Source organism: Schistocerca americana, chromosome 1 (genome assembly GCF_021461395.2).
Source record: "Schistocerca americana isolate TAMUIC-IGC-003095 chromosome 1, iqSchAmer2.1, whole genome shotgun sequence".
Lineage (NCBI taxonomy): Eukaryota > Metazoa > Arthropoda > Insecta > Orthoptera > Acrididae > Schistocerca > Schistocerca americana.
Window position 1 is genome coordinate 916,359,910 of NC_060119.1, and position 21,126 is coordinate 916,381,035.

The 21,126-nt window shown below is 38.2% G+C and overlaps 1 protein-coding gene across 1 annotated transcript in view; it reads right to left on the minus strand.

Annotated features, from left to right (window-relative positions):
- Positions 1-21,126, minus strand: part of LOC124615327 (general transcription factor IIH subunit 4) — a 115,495-nt gene that overhangs the window by 18,730 nt on the left and 75,639 nt on the right. The window contains exons 5-6 of the mRNA XM_047143129.1: positions 7,379-7,559; positions 3,716-3,799 (exon numbers count right to left, since the gene is read on the minus strand). Of these exons, the coding sequence (XP_046999085.1) occupies positions 3,716-3,799; positions 7,379-7,559 (265 nt within the window). The remainder of the gene's footprint in view (positions 1-3,715; positions 3,800-7,378; positions 7,560-21,126) is intronic.

Genomic DNA, 21,126 nt, shown 5'->3' on the forward strand with positions numbered 1-21,126 from the left:
CATAAAATCTCATCTATCAATGAGGAGTTCGTATTTACTGTCTCTACTATTACAAATATGGTGTCTTCATCTGCAAACACAAAAACACATCTTTTAAAAAAATCAGATGTATCTTGCCAAGTCATCCTGAACATACAAGTGCCATTACTTTTTGTGTGTTTATCATCTGACCCACCAAAACAGTTAGGCAGATTCCAGGTCATTGCCTTTCTCTGAATAATGTCCTTCACTTTGTCTGACACAATAAAGAAACAGATTTCAGACATCCTGTAAATATTCTGGAAATGGTTGGGATAGATGTTTGACATGCTACATTTCTTCTCTTCCTACAACTATACTGGAAGCATCCAGTATCTTCCTCACTGCGTAACATCCACACTTTGAAAAATATTGAGTGCATCACTGTCTGGGTCTGGTCTAGATGGCATATCTGCCACTATTCTGTAGAATGACTGTTTCCCGCCTCCTGGCAGTGTTCATACTACCGATTCGACAATCACTTAGGGACCCTATTGCACCTCAACTGGCTCACTATATCACTCAATCCCAATAACCCAGCAAATGTTTGGGACTATTTGGAACAGCCAGGAGAAACACAGTGAGCACAAAGTCTTGCCCTGATTATAACAATTTATTACAGATTAACTGTTTGACATAATAATTTACATTTGATGCCGTTACATAGGTTAGTGTAACTTGTTTTTAAGATCACTTACGATAGTAAACCTCAACGTGTCCTCCCCTGGTAGCTCAGAGAATGTGGAGGCAGTATTCCAGTTCCCGCCAGGTGTTTTGTAACAAGTGTTCTGTCACAGTACCCACAGTAGCTTGTACCCTAGCCTTCAGTTCGTCAACGTCAGCAACTGGTGTGACGAAAACTCTGTCCTTGATATAACCCGAGAAAAAATGTCAAGGGGTTTAATGTCTGGAGAGCGGGGTGGCCAGGGTGTTGGACTGTTCCTTCCAATCCACCGATCTGGATATGTTTCATCCAGGAAATCATGCACCATCAAAGCCCAGTGGGAGGGTACACCATCTTGCTGGAAAATTGTCCATGGTTGATATTCTTCTAACTGGGGGGCAATGAACTGTTGCAAAATGTCTAAGTAAATGTTAGCAGTAATGGATTTTTCTGCCAAGAAAAACGGTCCAAAAACCTTGTTATGCATGAGGCCACACCAAACATTCATTTTTTCGATGTCTCGCTGTAACTGTACAGTGGCATGTGGGGACTCTGAACCCCATATACGGACATTATGCCTATTAACCATTTCACTGACATGAAAGTTGGATTCATCGGTAAAGCATATGCAATTTAAGAAATCATTAGTGCCATAAATCCAGTTGAGAATCTCAGTTGCAAATTCAGCATGTGTCAGCAAATCATTGCAAGGCTAACATGATTTGCACTTTGTAAGCATGCAACCTAAGCCTTTCATGAAGAACCTTCACCACACTTGCTTGCAGTATTTGAAGTACACGTGATGCTTGACGAGTTGATTTAGATGGATTCCGCTGAAACGACTGCTGAACATGATCAACAGTTGCATCACTAACACGAGGCCTGACACTTCGAGGATGACCTTCAACGCTGCCTGTTTCGTTAAACTTTGCATACCATTACTTTATTAATTTAATGTCAGGAGGGCTGCATCCATAAGAAGCCTGAAATTGACGCTGAATACTGATGGGCGATTTCGTTTTGTCAAACCAAAGTACACACTGCGCTTTCTCCTGTTTCAACACCATTTTGCCAGCAACTATCGTGACCTAACAGACGTCATCAGTGTTGCGGAGCACTACCACCATCTATTGGTCACAACAACTAGTAACACGAAAATATGTAATGGCATCAAATGTAGCTTATTGTGTCATACGGTTGTTCTGCTATAAATTTTTATAATCAGGGCAAGACTTTGTGCTCACTCTGTATAACAGTCAACATCCACCCACCACCAAATTTGTGTGTGTGTGTGTGTGTGTGTGTGTGTGTGTGTGTGTGTGTGTGTGAAAATTACGGTCACAGAATTACATTAACACTGATTATATAAACTACTGTGGTGTAAGTCTGTGGATGGAGATCACAGGTCAAATTTTAAAATCTGAATTTTACTTTATATTTATGTATAGATAGTGCAAAACTTTCATTGTGTTCTATACTTTTAAGTAGTTCAAACTACAAATCATATCTAATTATTTAAAAGTTCAAACTGTCGCAGTGTCAATAACTAAAAGTCTAATATCCTTGTACATAAAGTTGCAAATGATCTGTATGCCCTTCTACCTCTCTAAGATGATCGACAAGTTCCTGTAACAATTACCAAACACACACACACACACACACACACACACACACACACACACACAGAGACATCAAAGAAACTGGTATAGGTATGTGTATTCAAATATAGAGATATGTAAACGGGCAGAATATGGCACTGCAGTTGGCAGTGCTTATATAAGACAACAAGTGTCTGGCACAGTTGTTAGATCGGTTACTGCTGTTACAATGGTAGGTATCAAGATTTAAGTGAGTTTGAACGTGGTGTTATAGTCAGCACACGAGTGATGGGATACATCCTCTCTGACGTAGCGATGGAGTAGGGATTTTTCCGTATGACTGTTTCACGAGTGTACCGTGAATATCAGGAATCCAGTACGACATCAAATCTTCGACACTGCTGTGGCCGGAAAAAGATCCTGCAAGAACAGGACCAACAACGACTGAAGAGAATCGTTCAACGTGATGGAAGTGCAACCCTTCCACAAACTGCTGCGGATTTCAATGCTGGACCATCAACAAGTGTCAGCATACAAACCATTCAACGAACCATCATCGATATGGGCTTTCAGAGCCAAAGGCCCACTTGTGTACCCTTGATGACTGCATGGCACAAAGCTTTATGCCTTACCTGGGCCTGTGGATGACTGGAAACATGTTGCCTGGGTCTCATTTCAAATTGTATTGAGCGGATGGATGTGTATGAGTATGGAGACAACCTAATGAATCCACGGCACAAAGCTTTATGCCTTACCTGGGCCTGTGGATGACTGGAAACATGTTGCCTGGGTCTCATTTCAAATTGTATTGAGCAGATGGATGTGTACGAGTATGGAGACAACCTCATTAATCCATGGTCCCTGCATGTCAGCAGGGGACTGTTCATGTTGGTGGAGGCTCTATAATGGTGTGGGGTGTGTGCAGTTTGGGGGAACCCTGATACATCTAGATGCAACTCTCGGCAGGTGACATGTATGTAAGCATCCTGTCTGATCACCTGCATCCATTCATGTACTTTGTGCATTCCGACAGACTTGGGCAATTCCAGCGGGACACTGCAACACCTCACACATCCAAAATTGCTACAGAGTGGCTCCAGGAACACTCTTCTGAGTTTAAACATTTCCACTGGCCACCAAACTCCCCAGACATGATCATTATTGAGCACATCTTAGATGTCTTGCAACGTGCTGTTCAGAAGAGATCTCCACCCCCACATACTCTTACAGATTTATGAACAGCCCTGCAGGATCCATGGTGTCAATTCCCTCCAGCACTACGAGTCTATGCCACATCATGTCATGGCACTTCTGCTCAGGGGGGGGCCCTTCGCAATATTAAGCAGGTGTACTAGTTTCTTTGGCTCTTCAGTGTATGTGCTACCATAACTGAACCATTATGTTTTGTTACAAATTTGTCAATAAGACCACTTACTTTTCGTTGGTAGACAAGGCCAAATTCTCGGAGGTGCTGTAAGAATACCAACAGACCTTCACTCATGCCTTCCGTACTGTAATCCTGAAATTCAAAACAAAAAAGTGAGTTATCTAATATAATACTTTTCAACAGCTCTATACATCTCTGTTCACCTATGTGGGATCCACTGTAATCTTGGTCATAATAAAATAAACAACATTTGGATGGCTATTTTATGGTCTTTAATTCAATTTATGTGTGAAAAGTGTTACTGGGCTTGAGTGGCAACATGAGGAAAATGATACTTCCGGTTTACGTTTGCCACAAACAGATAATATCAAAACTATTTTATTTAGCTCTAAAATATGTCTTGCAAAGAAAATTTAGGGAAAAAAATTCCATTTCTTCTCGAATTAATGCCTTTGATTTTTTTTTTTTTAAATCCGCCTTGTATGGATAATGTCATGGATAATGGAACGAAAACTATTACACAAGCATAATACTAAAATGTTAGTAAACCTATACAAGTTTATATGGGGTTACTTTAAAGAAATGCAACTAAAAATTGTATATACTGAAATCTGTTTCTCAATGCCAAGCGAGTTCCCCTGCTTGTATCTATCTGTGAAACCTGTCATTCAGCTGCAAAATTCTGGGTTGTGACTAGTCTTTTAGGCACCTGCAGCAAATCTAACATCCCCACCCTCCACAGAGGATAGTATTGATGATGATGATGATGATGATGATGATCTACATGACATGTAAAAGGTATTTTTAATATTACTTCTATATAAGAATGAGAAAACTCCGGTTTCGCTGAGTGATGGCTGCTCAATACTGTAGGATCTATATTAACCATTAGCTCTGTATACATTTAGTGTCCCTCTGGGGGGAGGGGCTGTCAACTTTAAAACCCTCTGACATGTATACATATTCAAGTCATCGTCATAAAAATACAGAACTGAATGAGTGTGAAGTTCTGCATGTCATGAAATAATGTAAATGACATGAACTATTGCTTAAGTTGACATCCTCAACACAAATCACAGTAAACTGATGTTCTTGCACACTGTTTACATGTGAACTGAGGCAGTTGGCATTCAAATACAATCACAAGTCATGTTTCTCTGCTCTTTTCAGTGATAGTACATTCCAGTGAGAACAATTACAAGCTTTGTATCAACACAAACAGGGAAAAAATGTAACTGATGTTATGATATTAACCTTACAATTTTCTCTCCGGAATCTACTATCTCCGACAAGAGCAAAGAAAATGACTTGTGCTTATATTTGTGTGCCAACTGCCTCAGTTTACATGTAGACAGTGAGCAAAGAACATCAGTTTACTGTGATTTGTGTTAAGGACATTAATATCATTTCATGATGTACAGAACTTTGCACTTATTCAATGCTGCACCTAGGTGATGGGAACTCTAAAGCTTTCAATAAAATTAATGTTTATGGTGATACCTTACTAACAAAACTGGAATGTTGTGGACATGTGCAAAAGAGGATGGGTGGTAGATTGAGAAAGCTATGAAGAGACATGAAAGGAAAGTTACTACCTGATGGAAAATCTCTATCTGGCCGAGGCAGATTGACAAACTGAAACAGACCTTCTTCGGGGTTATTATGGACTGGCCATTAGATGAACTGCATCTCTGAATGATGTTACAGCAATGAGAAAAGTTGTATGGACCACCTACTTGCATAAGTTGTCCACAGATGAGCACCCTGTTCATGGACATTGCCCTAAAGCAGCAGACTCTTGGTGTGGTTACCAAAAATGAAAAAAAAGTGGTCAAATATACCATCATAAGGATTCTCTTCCTGAGCCTGTTATAAATAAAACCAATTTTTAGAGACCCGAGTGATCCTGTTTTGCTTAGTAAATGTCTTCATGGGGGCACTCAGAATACAAATGAAAGTTTCAACCAATGCACATGGGAAAGATTACCCAAGAATGTTTTTGTAGGACTAAATACATTAAAAGTTGGTGTACTAGATGCAGTGATATGTTTCAATGATGGAGTAATAGGAAGGTTGGAAGTCCTGAGACATTTAGGCATAAAATGTGCCTCTAATACGGAAGACCAACTGCTTGCGTGTGGCAGACAATGGGTGCATGAAGCTGAAAGATTTGCTCTTCAAGTTACCAAAGAAGCAAGAAGTGCTAAAAGAAACGCCAAGAGGAAGCTTGAAGATGTTGGATTCATATCTTCATTCGCAATTTCCTGCAAGTTGTATTTTTCAGAATTCAGGTATAAATATTTCCTAAAGTTTATAAAGCATTGCTTTAATTTTTTTCTGTAACTTGCAATAGTCCAAACTTATGTAGTAGACCTAAGCTTTATTGCAGAATCAACTAAATTATAGAAAAAATAACAATTTTATTACAAAAAATTATAACAATTAAAATGTAAGATGTGATATTTTTTATCTTTTTAACATACATAACAGGTGGAATTAAATAGTCTAGTACCTCAGCCATCAACGTCATGCATATCTGGTAAAAACTTGGTCCCCTTTAAATGTACAACATTGGATTAAATGGTACATAAAATTTTGAGGAAGCATTTTGGAAAAAAATTGCATCAATTTCTTTGTAATATTTTTTTATAACCCTAAGCAGCTTCAAAAATATTCAAAATACTTCTAATTTGTTTAGAAAATATGCTGCACTACCTGATATCAACAATCTGTAAAACATATACATCATAAACAGTGCCTGAAAGAAATAGGTGTTGATTTTTACATAATACCGAGCCGAAAAGTACCCTGTATCCTTAAAGATTACTCAGAAGGTTGGTGGCTGCCCTGTTTTGATAAAGTATCTTAGAAGGGGGAACACAATTATGCAGTCAGATTTACCTGGTTTTGCCTCATGAGATTGTAAGGCATCCACAATCCCTTAACCAATGACAAAACATATTTTTGCCTCACACAGGTCGTTTTTAAGCAAAATTGATTGTCAAGTATCCCTAGTACTAAGAGAGTAAAAGTCAGTGAGGTTCGAGTTTGAAGTTGTCGAGTCCAGGTGAAGCGATGAGCTACGCATTGTCATACCATCCAAGTGAGCAAACAGCCTGCCAAAACATACATAATTTGAAGAACAACGTTTATCTGGTCTTTAGTAAGCATTTTGTTGTGTGCAAGTACCTCACCAACAGATGGACAGTATATCTGAGGAAATACTAATGTATGTGGGAATGTGCAGTGCGTAAAAGATTATGTAAACGATCTACTATAATTTCAAGAAAGTGCTGACCTTATACCTGTGATTAACTTACCATTTCTGCCTGAATACATATAGACTTGATTTACACATCTTCCGATGTGGCCCTATAATCCAACCCCAATGAGATATTTTAAATGCCAAAAGCAAAGCCACAGGCAGTCTACCTGTAAAGGACAACAACATGTGGAAAGTGTGCCACACCACTGGAGGAATAGATTTGGAGGAGGGGTGAGGCAATACCTACACAAAGGGACATAAATATCAATGGAAATCTTGAAACCATTTCTCTAATGTAGTGCCACAATATCATACTTCGTTAAGCTTATGTAGCATTCTCATATTGAATATAGAACCCTCACAAATCCATATTTTATACCAATATTATCAAGATAAAAATATGTTTATGTGAAATTCTTGGACACCTACTAGCTATATTAGCTTACCTTACCCATGGTACTGAAGCTGAGTTGGAAAAGAAAGGTCAAGCAATCGACTAAGTCCAATCCACGAGTTTCAACAGTGTCCAAGTACTGCAGTATAAAGTACCAGACTTGTGATGCAGTGTCCAGTAACAGGAACTGAAATCCATCTCTTGTTATAACAGGGCTCCCATCGGCTTCATCTCTATAAAGTGAAATTATTACACCAACAAATTTAATAACAAATATTTGTTCATGAGGATTTCTTCACAGCAATAATTAAATGTGTAAACAAAGAATAGGAGTTGTGAAGTGAAGAGACTCAGGAGGATCAGGGCGATAGAAAGGAACAATTACTGTAAGTACGAAAAACATTTTCATTAGTAACTGAGAAGTGTGTCATGATAATACAAGCAAACGTTTTGTTCTACTGTATATCCTGAATTTTAAGATGCCTATTTCCATAATTTCTTCATAGGTGTATTACCTTCCCACTTTTTGTCATTTTCTGTTAGAAGCAGCAAGGAGCGGAAATGGAGGGAGGCAGTGGAGAGGGGAGGGGCTTTGTCCAGTAAAGTACATAAGGTACCATCAAGTATTTTTGTTTTTCTTAAAAAAATCTTTATTCATCAACAGAAACTTTGCCCTTTTCAAAGTAACCCTCCTCAGACGTAATATACTTGTGCCAGGACTTTTTTCAATCTTGGAAGCACTTCTGGAACTAACTTTTTTTATTGTGTTCAGCTCTTTCAGTAATTCTGTTTTTATCTCATCAGTGACGGCAAAATGACATCCTTCATAGATCTCTTCAGCTTCAGGATTAGAAAGAAGTTGTTGGGGACCATGTCCATAGAATACGGTAGCTGAGACAACATAACAATTTTGTTTTTTGCCAAAAATCACAAAAAAGCATTGCGGTGTGCGAAGGAGTATTATTGTGATGCAATTTACACAAGTTGTTTTGCCACAATTCTGGTCATTTTCTTTGGATTATTTCACACAAATGGCACATAACTTCCAGATAGTAATCCTTATTGACTATGACTGTAAGCAGGAACCCATGATGCCCTACCACATTTCAATCTAAGAAAACAGTGAGAGGAACCTTCACGTGTGATCGAACTTGTTGAATTATTTTGGTCTTGGCTCTTCTGGCAGTTTCCAATGAGATGATTGGCCCTTGGTGTCAATCTCATACCCTTATACCCATGTTTCATCACCTCTTATAACGTTCTTTAGAAGTTCTGGATCATCATCGATTTCATTCAATAATTCCTGAGCAATGTCTACGTAACTTTGTTGTTGGTTGATATTCAGCCGCTTCAGAACATACGAGGGTTGAATGAAAAGTAATGCCTCAACCTTCGTTAATTGGATTTGGATGGGAATATCTTAATAAATCAAACATTGTAAGGATTCTTAGAATGTGATCTTTAATTACCAATATTCACTTTTCCACATAATAACCAGATAATTGGATACATTTCTGCCAACGATGAACAAGTTTTCTGAAGCAGTCAAAGAAGAAGCAACACTGTTTCCACAATCACAGTCTCACAGTTCTCTCAGTGTCTTCATCAGAAGCATAATGATGTCCCCTCAGATTGTCTTTCATTATCGGCAACAGATGGAAGTCAGACGGTGCTAATCTGGACTGTGTGGAGGATATCGTATGGTGGTGAGATTCAGTCTCTGAAGTTTTGCTGTGTTGGCATATGAAGTGTGTGGTTTGGCATTGTCATGCTGCAGGAAAACATTTCCCTTTTCCTTTTGGACCCCTGTTAGCCGTTGTTTCAGAGTTTGCAGCATTGTGATGTAACACTCTGAATTTACTGTTGTTCCACGATCAAGGAAATCAACATGGATAACACCATGCTGTCACAGGATGTCCAACTCTCTGTTTGTCATGCAGGTCAGGTGTTCCCGCATCAACATCTTTAAACTTACTCACCCAATGATGCACATACTCCCGTCAACACAATCACCATAAACTGCTTTCATTCTCTGATGAATTTCCTTTGGGGTGACACCTTCTGCCATCAAGAATGTAATGACTGCAAGTTGCTTAAATCGCATTGACAGACCGTCTGTGCAGGGTTCCATACTTCACACTGTCACAACACAACCGTTCAGTGCTGAGAGTTCCCACCAACTGGTCCTGTAGAGAAGAGGCCATGGAACAAGCCACTATGCTGCATACCAATGCTGCCAACTGTTGAATAGTTACGAAGCTGGAGGCATTACTTTTCAGTCAACCCTTGTACTTTGCTGCTACACATTTCATGCCCAAAACAACCGAAAAAATTGCTTGGCAATTTACTGACATATACTGACAACATCAGCAACATCTTTGATGTGGACAAGGCTATTTTGCAGAACCATTTTTTTTAAATTTCTTCCACAATGTCATCAGTAATTGATGCACTAGGCCATCCAGTGCAGTCATCATCTTCAATGTCTTCTTAACCCGCTTTGAAATGTTTATACCACTCATAAATTCTTGGCTTACTCATACTAGATTTTCTAAAAGCCATAATCAACATTTTGAATGTTGTGTGGCACTCTATATCATTTCTCAAGCAAAATTTAATGTAAATTTTTCGATCCACCTTTATTGAACAACAAAAATTCACCGAGCACTCGAAAACATGTATAACCTTTCTGACTGCCAACAATAAACTAAATATTTAAAACAGCTGAAAATGCAAACATATATCAGGAACACGTGTACCAACAAGATTGATTTTTTGTTTGTTTGAAAAATCAGATGTATAAAGCATACAAAATTAAAAAATTCCTGTTACTTTTTGATCACTCCTCTTACGTTGCAGAGGATGGAGGACTAACATTCACCTCCCTTATGTTAATCAATCTTAAAGCTATGGTTAGCATGCATAGGTAATTGCATGAAACTTGAGGTGACACTACTTCTCCTAGTTAAAGAGGTGGGTCACAAATGCAACTGACCAAGATCTGCTTCATTACTCACTTTTTGGACAAAATAGAGAAAAATGTTCAGGTTTCTTCTGACCTGGAACTTGTGAGCTGATGGAGAGAAAATAATAAATGATAATTCAGAAACAAGAAAAATTTTACTGATAAAATGCAGTGAAAAACTATTCTGAATACTTCTGCTCACAATTATTATTATTATTATTAATTTTGGGATTCTGGTTTTCTCCAATTGTCGTACATGCCCGTACCACTGCAATTTCTTCCTATCCAATACGTCATATATTCTTTCTTTTATTTCCATTCTCCTTATTATTTCGGTGTTCCTTATCTTTTCTTTCCTGGAGATTCTTGCCGATCTTCTCCAGAAGTCCATCTCTAGAGCTTGTAATTTTTTAATGTGCTTCATGTTAATTGTCCAGGTCTCCGTTCCATACAGAACCACACTCTCTAATATGGATTTGTATATTAATTTTTTAGTTCTGTTCGTTACATTCCTGCTCCATAAGACTGAGTTAAGCATCCCAATGACCCTCCGTCCGCTACTAACTCTTTTATTGATTTCTGAATCTGATTTTCCCTCAATTTCTAAAATGGATCCCAAATAACAGAAAGTGTTTATCTTTTTGATTTTCTTTCCTTCAATGTATAGCTCATCTGAATCATTAGTCAAGTATTCTGGTTTTTGGTAATTAATCTTCAAACCCCAAGTTTTGTATGCTGCTGCTAGTTGATTGCACATATAGTTAGCATCTTCCATCTTGTGCTACGACTACTTGATCATCAGCAAACAATAAATGATGTAGGTAAACTCCATCTCTTTTTTCTAATTCCATACTATTACATTTACGAGACCATGTTCTAAGGCTAATATCTACATAGATTTTAAATAATGATGGTGACATGGGACAGCCCTGTAAAAGGCCTTTGCTTGTTCTAAATTTCTGTGAGTTTATTACCAACTTTCACTTGGCAAATGTTATCTTTATACATCTGTTGTATTATTTTAATCAAGGAAGGGTTTATGTTTGCCATATGTAGTGCTCTCCAAAGTAATTTTCTTGGAACAGTATCATACGCTTTTTCTAGATCTATGAAAATTAATCCTATATTTTTTTATTTTCCCTATGTTTCTCCTAAATCTGTCGTAATGTGAAAATATGGTCTACACATGATCTCCCAGCCATGAATCCACATTGTTCTTCTTGGGTTCTAAAATTTTTTTCCAGTTTGTTTTTAGTTACTTTCGCAAAAATTCTCATTAATGTGTTTGTAACACAAATTCCTCGATAGTTTGAACAAATTTTCCGATCCCCTTTCTTAAATATTGTATTAATGTAACCTAGCTTCATCTCATTGGGTATTGAATCTACATGTATCATTTTGTTGAAGAGCTGTGTTATCAGTTTCACAATTTTGTCACCACCATATTTCAGACACTCCAGATTGATATTGCCTGGTCCCGGTGGTTTACCATTCTTTCCTGTTCTCAACGCCTGAAGTACTTCACTTTCTAAAATTTGGATCTCATCATCTTCATGTCCTTTTTCTTCCAATGTTCCTTCTTCTACATATTCTTCTCTGTCCTTATTTAATAATTTTTGGGAATACTCTTCCCATTCCTTTTGTGTTATCAGTTGGAGATTAGTTTTGCTTTTTGTATCCTGTTGAAGCCCTTTTAATACTGACCATGCTTCTTTTGCTCTCCCAAATCCTAATTTGCTATTTACCTTGGCACATGTTCTTTCCCATGCTTCATTTTTTGCCATCCTTATTTTTTTCATCTCTTATTTCTTCTGATTTATCATTCAACCACTGAAGGAACGCATTTCATTTTACTCTAACGAGGACCTCTAGTTCCTCTGACCACCACTCTGCTGCAAGGTTGTGGTTGCTATCTTTTTTACCCAACACCTCTGTTGCTATGATTTTCACATTAGCTTTTATATAGTCATATATTTCCTTCAAATGATTCAACCAGTTTCCTCTCCATCCTGGCCGCAAAGAGTGTTCTGATGCTTTCATCTTGTAGGCTGTCAATATTAAAAGGTACATTTTCATCTTTCTCAGTCTGGTTCGTTTTATTTAGTGGGAACTGGAGGGGAGAAGAAGACGACCTATGACCACCTGGCTCTAAAATGTACAGCACGCAATGAGGAGAATGGGCGCAGAGGAAGAGGACACAGAAGATCGAATCACCTGGAGGAATATTCTGAAAATATAGTTTAAGAACGTTTATTGTTTGTATTGTAATTTCCAAGTAAATTATTATGTTGAATATAAGCCTCTGTAATGAGGAAAAGCTCAAAATAATAACAAAAAAATTATTATTATTATTATTTTACAAATTTTGCAATGTCTGTATTTTACTATGCAATGTCCTTCAGACACTGCCAATGATCTACAGCTGCATTAAACAGACAAAATATATTCACAGTATGTGAGTACATTTATCAATGTTTTGTGAACCTTAGAGCAAGTCAGAGAATTTAAAAGTGGCGGCTCATACAAAATTATACCAATGTGTTACAATGTGGTGGCCTATACCCTTTTTAGTTACAAGGATAGTAATCATAACTAAATTGAATATACTAATTTTAAGCATCTAAACTGAACTGTCTCAATAATTTTAAATTTTATAACTTTAGTTTAACACTGGAGGGGGATGTTGGTACCAGTGGTCCACGAATTGCCAGTACTGCAGTAGACCACTCAGCACTGCTTCTCAAAATTTAACATACTCAAAACATAAATCTAAAAACAAAGATGATGTGACTTACCAAACGAAAGCGCTGGCAGGTCGATAGGTACACAAACAAACACAAACATACACACAAAATTCAAGCTTTCGCAACCAACGGTTGCTTCATCAGGAAAGAGGGAAGGAGAGGGAAAGACAAAAGGATGTGGGTTTTAAGGGAGAGGGTAAGGAGTCATTCCAATCCCGGGAGCAGAAAGACTTACCTTAGGGGGAAAAAAGGACAGGTATACACTCGCACACACATCCATATCCAACCGCACATACACAGACACAAGCAAAAATGTAAATCTTTAGATAGTAGTTCACCTTTTCTCAATTGAAATATTCTAGAAACTTGAAAAGGCCATCAACCTGCTTCTACTCACACAGTTTTATTTTATCTACAGTTTCTGCCAATGGAATCAATGGTCTTTTGGAAATCAACGAACATTTCTGAATTCAGTAATCTGTGGCAAATGACTGACTTCAGATTAAACATTTGTTCAGTACATGGTCTGCCCTTCCTAGAACCATCTTGATATTCTCCTAAATTTCAGTGTAGCATCATTTCTAGTCTGTTTAGTATAATCTCGGAAAATAAGTTATATGCAACTGGTTCTAAAGAAGTTCCTGAGTAGTAGTTAACATTATGTTTCTTGCCTCTCTCTATGTGGTGGATGGATGGTAGTTTTTCTGTTTTCCAAGTTTTCTCAAAGATTAATTTTAGCCCATTTTTTATTTTTGGTAGATACCATTTCAAAAGTTCTGCTTTAACACAGTATTCTCCACTAGTTTTATAAGGTTTTAATGTCTTATACAATTTCTTTGATAGTTGGGGAAAAATTTCTTCTCTACTTTTAGCGGTTCCACCTGCTTTATTTCTCTCTGTTTGTTGTCCTTGGTGTCGACGTACTGCGTTGCTACACTGGCTGAAAATGGTGTTTGTAATTTGGACACTGACTACAGTAAATAATGTAGCCAACAGACGCACAGTTGTGTTTCACAGTCTTTTACTATAACTTTTCACAACCTCCCAATAATACACAGTTATTTGGCCAGTGCACTATTGTTATAACTTTTGATAAGCCTCATTAATAGTTTTCAGGCGAACCTCCACATATTGCAACAATAGTTTCCTACTGAACATCTACCTAACCACAAAGTTCACGGTTCTTGAAGAACAGAAAGGTACGCATGGAAACAGTCACTGCCATTGTTTTAACACACGGCCTATTGTGTGACACTTATTTCACAGACGCATTGTTGTTGTTCTATCCAACATAGGTTCCTCGGCTGAAACTCTGCCATGGGCTGACTGTTTTGGGACCAAAAATCGGGCCCTTACATATCCTCACAATAACAGGTGCCGAAACTACACATTATTCTAGGTTAAATTTACAGAAATTACAATTAAAACTCATTAAATTAACTGAATACATCAAAAAATTTGTTCTTTCATCAGTTTCTTCTGCTGCAAGAGTTAGGCCGAATTATCTGTTTAAATGATGAAATTAACATATATCGTTATGTAAACAATACTTTTGACAAAACTCTTAATTACTTCGGAATTAATGAAGGGATGGATTTGCTAACACATTTTTGAACAGAACCAAATAGATACTTTAAGATTACTAGCATTTCGTTTTCCAAATGTTTATAATTAGTACAGAATTTATATTTCTTTATATGTCAACAATAGAATTTAAGTTACCAAACAATCACTGTAATGAAAGATACTAACTAGAAATAGTCAAAATAAACTAGAAAATCAATTACATAAATACAACTAAGCACAAAATTAGATCTGGTGTTATATTCTTTAAAACCGAGGGCCAACCTTTCTCTTTTATGAAAATGCAGATTATATTCACCTATGCTGATGGTTAACATTTAAAAGCAACAAAACAAATTTAAGGAGGCAGATGGCAAAACAAGAGGGGAATCAAAATTTTCCCAGCTTGCTTCATCACAGATTGTCATGAAGGTTTGAGTCTTTGAGCTTATGGCTTGGTTCTCAACACCTAAGAAGGCAATGAAAATATTTCCAAAGTATTTCGAAATTCAGCCAAATCGGTGAGCCTCATCTCATGCCCCTCTGCTGTTAGATTTAAGTTTGAAGTCATCTGCCTAACCCCTTTAAACTCATTTTCTCCTCCAGAAATTTAGCAAATTGTCTACAGAAAACACTTTCATACTGAATTTCTGAATATATGTGCTTTTTTTACCACTGATAGCCTAGAGCCTTTTGATTTACATGGATAGTAAATTGTAATGATTTGGATAGTAAACTGAAACTAAACGGAATACATTAATTTTACATATATAAATTGAATTGTTTGAATATATTCTAAATGAGATAACTAACAGTTTAACACTGTGAATAATAAATTAAAATGAAAAAATTAAGTAAAATAGAAAATGTTGGTACTAAGCAGGAATCTAACCCAGCTCCATGAATTGCCACACTTTGCATTAGATTGCTCGGTCACTGCATTGTTATGACAATATCTCCTCAACAATATCTCATACTTTACGTTTGCGCAATACACTACATGCTATTTTAAAGAAAAATACTGATGTGATGTTGTGAGCAACATAGCACTCCTAGTGCAAGATGAGCTGTCACATCAGAGCACACACAACAGCTGTGTCCCTTCTCTGAGTTGATCATAGTGTCTGATCATTATTTCTGCATCCAACACTGTTTCTAACTATTTCATTCATTCTGTTTGCATACCAGCATGCATTCGAAGAGAAGTGGTGTAGTTTTAGTGCGATTTCCGGCTCGCACCTGGCAATAGCTTAAATTTAATTTAATAACACAACACCCAACCTCAACCAGATGTATCAGTTTAACTTTAAAAGTACTGCATAAAACAGAAATACAAAAAGGGAATTTCACTTTTCTCTTACTCGGAAAAAAGAATAGGCATCGTTATGTTTTTGTCACTTTGCAGTCTTACGAGATAAATTATGCACAGTAACTGAAATTTGTGAAACTTATATGGAAAGTTACAAACTTGTGTAAGTGTATAATACTGCAAGTGATGGAACTTGACAACTGCATTATACGCACCTTTCTTTCAACTTACTATGTCTGCAATATGAAGCAATCATAGTGCTATGGTGGCAATCATAGTGCTATGGTGACAATGTTACATCTGATATCTGCCTTGAGCTGATATACGGATCAACCAGACTGGGTAATCCCCATTCTGGAATTATAATGCACATTAATACTTCTCAAGTTTTATTTGCTATCATTTTTATTTTTTTTAAGTCACAAAGGCATTGCAAATAAAAGTATTTTTGATCATCATGTAAACTGGTCAAAACTAGGTACTTTGATATGCTGCCACCAGTTCTACAACCTTTACAACTACTTAGCTGAAGACAATTTATCTGACACTGAAATCTGCAACACAGCAATATTTTTTTTTCATAAATTGTCACAATAGTAGATGTGTGTGTTTTTCCAAAATGATCCCCACTCATTTTAGGAATGATATTTGTGTGCAAAGAGAGACTATAAATATACAAATGCACAATAAATCAACACTTCACTCTTAAGTTGGAACATACAGTTATGTCTCATGCAAAAGTCTTACACACGCTACAATTGATTAGGATACTAGATAATTTGGCAATAAAGCTGAGGGAGCAACAAATATACAATAGAAGATCATCACAGTGGAGTACTTTAATGTATGAACAATCGATGGAAAATGGATGATGGTTTGAGATGTATCAAGCTAGGAACTCTACACACCTGTTACATCTTTTAGTCCCACTAATAACAAATTTTTTCCATTTTTCACGCTATTTTTAACACAGTAGCGCGCAAAATATGTACTATGTACATGAATATTTCAAGCATTATTTAGCCAAAATGCACTTAAATTTATAATACCATTGGTTCTACTGAAACTGCCGATTTCAGTGACGCAATTAGTTTTACAAACAGCTTGATTAATTAAAAGTTATGGCTAACTGAAAGTTCTACTAAATATGCAAACTGGAAATCATTATGAGCTAATCAGCAGAACCTGAAGTATTGCTACTGTTCATTAGAAAGGAGTCATTCTGATCTTCGTAAGAACATAATTTGAATTGCCTGTAACTAATTAACTTGCAAGATAAATGACACTGAAAGTTCAGACATACAATTTTACAGAGAAAATTTTGTGCCCATACTTGTTAGATTGTGAACTTTGACACTGTATTTTTGTGGCTATATTTTTTTTACAAATTAGAGGACACCCCTCAATATTTAATTAAGTCACTAATTAGAATTTTGCACAACTTAACATAATGCAAAATAAATTTCAAGGTGGACGTCATTCTCTTAGTTAGATGCATAATAAGATTGTTCTATATACTTTTATAATTTATTAACGTTCAGTTTTTTCCCATCCCCTCCCCCACATGAATCATGGACCCTGCCATTGGTGGTGAGAGCGATAGAGATGTACTGTAGGTGTAACCACGATGGAGGGGTGTATGCTGAGAGATAGACAAATGTGTTTCACGAAGAGGGCAACGGCTTTTTCAGTAGTTGCAGGAGCAACATTACATATGATTGACTGATCTGGCCTCATAACAACAACCAAAAAGACCTTGTTGTGCTGGTACTGCAAACGGCTGAAAGTAAGAGGAAACTACAGTCATAATTTTTTCCGAGGGCAAGCAGCTTTACTGCATGGTTCAATGATGATGGCATCTTCTTGGGTAAAATATTCTGGAGGTAAAATAGTCCCCTATTTAGATCTCCAGGTGGAGACTACTCAGGAGGAAGGCATTCTACAGATTGTAGTGTGGAATGTCAGATCTCTTAATTGGGCAGGTAGGTTAGAGTTGGACATAGTGGGAATTAACGAAGTTAAGTGGCAGGAGGAACAGGACATCTGGTCAGGTAAATACAGGGTCATAAACACAAAATCAAATAGTGATAATGCAGAAATATGTTTAATAATGAATAACAAAACACGGGTATGCTACTACGAACAGCATAGTGAATGCATTGTTGTATCCAAGATAGACATGAAGCTCACACCCAACACAGTAGTACAAGTTTATATGCCAACTAGCTCCGCAGATCAGAAGGAAATTGTGGAAATGTATGATGAGATAAAAGGAATTATTCAGATAGTTAAGGAACACAAAAATTTAATAGTCATGGGGGACTGGAATTCAAGAGTAGGAAAAAGATGACAGGGAAAAGTAGTAGGTGAATATGGTCTGGGGGAAAGGAATGAAAGATGAAGCCACCTGGTAGAATTTTGCACAGAGCACAATTTAATAATAGCTAACTCTTGGTTTAAGAATCATGAAAGAAAAGTTGTTTATGTGAAAGAGACCTGGAGACACTGAATGGTTTCAGATTTTATATAATGGCAAGATAGATATTTCAGAACCAGATTTTAAATTGTAAAGACATTTTCAAGGGTAGATGTAGACTCTGACCACAATTTATTGTTTATGAATAGTAGATGAGAACTGAAGACATTACAAAAGATAGGAAATTAAGGAGATGGGACCTCGATAAATTGAAAGAACCAGACATTCTTGGGAGTTTCAGAGAGAGCATTAGGAAACTATTGCCAAAAAAGGGGAAAGGAGTACAGCAGAAGAAGAATGGATAGCTCTGATAGATAAAATAGTAAAGGCAGCAAAGGATCAAGTAGGTAAAAAGATGGGGGCTAGTAGAAATCCTTGCGTAACACAGGAGATAATGAATTTAACTGACGAAAGGAGAAAACATAAAAATTCACCAAATGAATCAGGCCAAAGGAAATACAGAAGTCTACAAAATGAAATCAACAGGAAGTGCAAAATGACTAAGCAGGAATGGCTAGAGGACAAATGTAATGATGTAGAAGCATGTATCACTAGTGGTAATATTGATCAAACAATGGAAAATCCAGGATGGAATGTAACAATACAAAAGAAGGAAAGTTGCTACTCACCATATAGCGGAGATGCTGAGCCACAACAGGCACAATAAAAAGATTAACACAATCATAGCTTTCGGCCATTAAGGCCTTTGCGGCAGTAGTCTCCATGACCAACTATATCCTCACCCAGAATTACTTCTCCTTTGAAGGCATTATCTACAAACAAATCCGGGGTACGGCTATGGGCACCCACATGGCACCATCCTATGCTAACCTATTCATGGGCCATCTAGAGGAATCCTTCCTAAAAACCCAGAATCCTAAACCCCTCACCTGGTTCAGATTCATTGATGACAACTTTGCTATCTGGATTGAAGGTGAGGACACCTTATTCACATTCCTCCAGAACCTCAACAACTTCTCCCCCATTTGCTTCACCTGGTCCTACTCAACCCAACAAGCCACCTTCCTAGATGTTGACCTCTGCCTCAGAGATGGCTACATCAGTACCTCCATCCATATAAAACCTACTAACCACCAGCAATACCTCCATTCCGACAGCTGCCACCCGTTTCGTACCAAGAAGTCCCTTCTGTACAGCCTAGCCACCAGTGGACGTCGTATCTGCAGTGACGAGCAGTCCCTCTCTAAATATACCGAGGGTCTCACTGAAGCATTCACTGACCGTAATTATCCTCCCATCCTTGTGCAAAAACAAATCTCCCTTGCCTTATCTTTCCAGTCTCCTACCACCTACCAAAGTCCCACAGTCCGGCCACAGAGGAGCATTCCCCTCCTAACTCAGTACCATCTGGGACTGGAGCGACTGAATTACATTCTCTGCCAGGGTTTCGACTACCTCTCGTCGTGCCCTGAAATGAGAAATGTCCTACCCACTATCCTTCCAACCCCTACTACCGTGGTATTCCGCCGTCCACTGAACCTACACAATACTCCCCATCTCAATGACTACTTCACAGCCTGTGCCATATGGATCCTTCCCACCAACACCAGCTTTTCTGAATTGCGCAGGTGGGAACTTTCCCTGCGATACATCCTACCTACGTCCCCGTAACCCTCCTGGCCTCAACCTTCGTTAGTCACTGTCCTCACCCATCCCACCCCCTCCATGTTCCCATTCCGGCACTACACAGCCCTCATTTCACCGCCACACCCAGTATTTTTATTTCTCTCCTTTCCGCTACTTACCCACCCCCCCCCCCCCCCCCCCCCCCGCAGTTTCTCTCCTACCCTCTGTCTACTCTGTCTATAACTGCAGCACTTCACTGTCCGCTACTCCCACCATACTATCCCTCCCCCTCCCCACCCCAGCCTCCTCCTTACCCCCACCCAGTCGCCACTCCCATCATGCACTGGTGCTGCTGATCGCAGTGTAGTTTCAGCTCTCTGAGACTGCAGATGTGTGTGCAAGTTGCGTTTGTGTGAGTGTGTGTGTGTGTGTGTGTGTGTGTGTGTGTGTGTGTGTGTGTGTGTCTGCTGCTGACAAAGGCCTTAATGGCCGAAAGGTATGATTGTGTGAATCTTTTTATTGTGCCTATCGCAGCTCAGCATCTCCGCTATATGGTGAGTAGCAACTTTCCATCTCACGTATTGTTAGTGGTAAGATTGATGCTACATACAGGAAAATTAAAGAGACCTTTGGAGAAAAGAGAACCACCTGTATGAAAATCAGGAGCTAAGATGGAAAACCAATCCTAAGCAAAGAAGGGAAGGCAGAAAGGTGGAAGGAGTATACAGAGGGTCTATACAAGGAAAATGTACTTGAGGGCAATATTATTGAAATGGAAGAGGACGGAGACAAAGATGAGAAGGGAGATATGATACTGTGTGAAGAATTCGACAAAGCACTGCAAGACTTAAATTGAAACAAGGCTCCAAGCTGCTAACAGCCTTGGGAGAGCCAGCCATGACAAAACTCTTCCATTAACAATGCAGGAAAAGACAGACTTCTACTTACCGTAAAGATGACATGTCAAGTTGCAGACAGGCACAATTAAAAGTCACACACATACAGCTTTCATCAGTGAAAGAGACACACACACACACACACACACACACACACACACACACACACACACACACACACAAAAACAGCAAGCAAGCACACCTCACACACACGACTGCCAACTCCATCATCTCGGGCCGGAATACAACGTCATATGGGA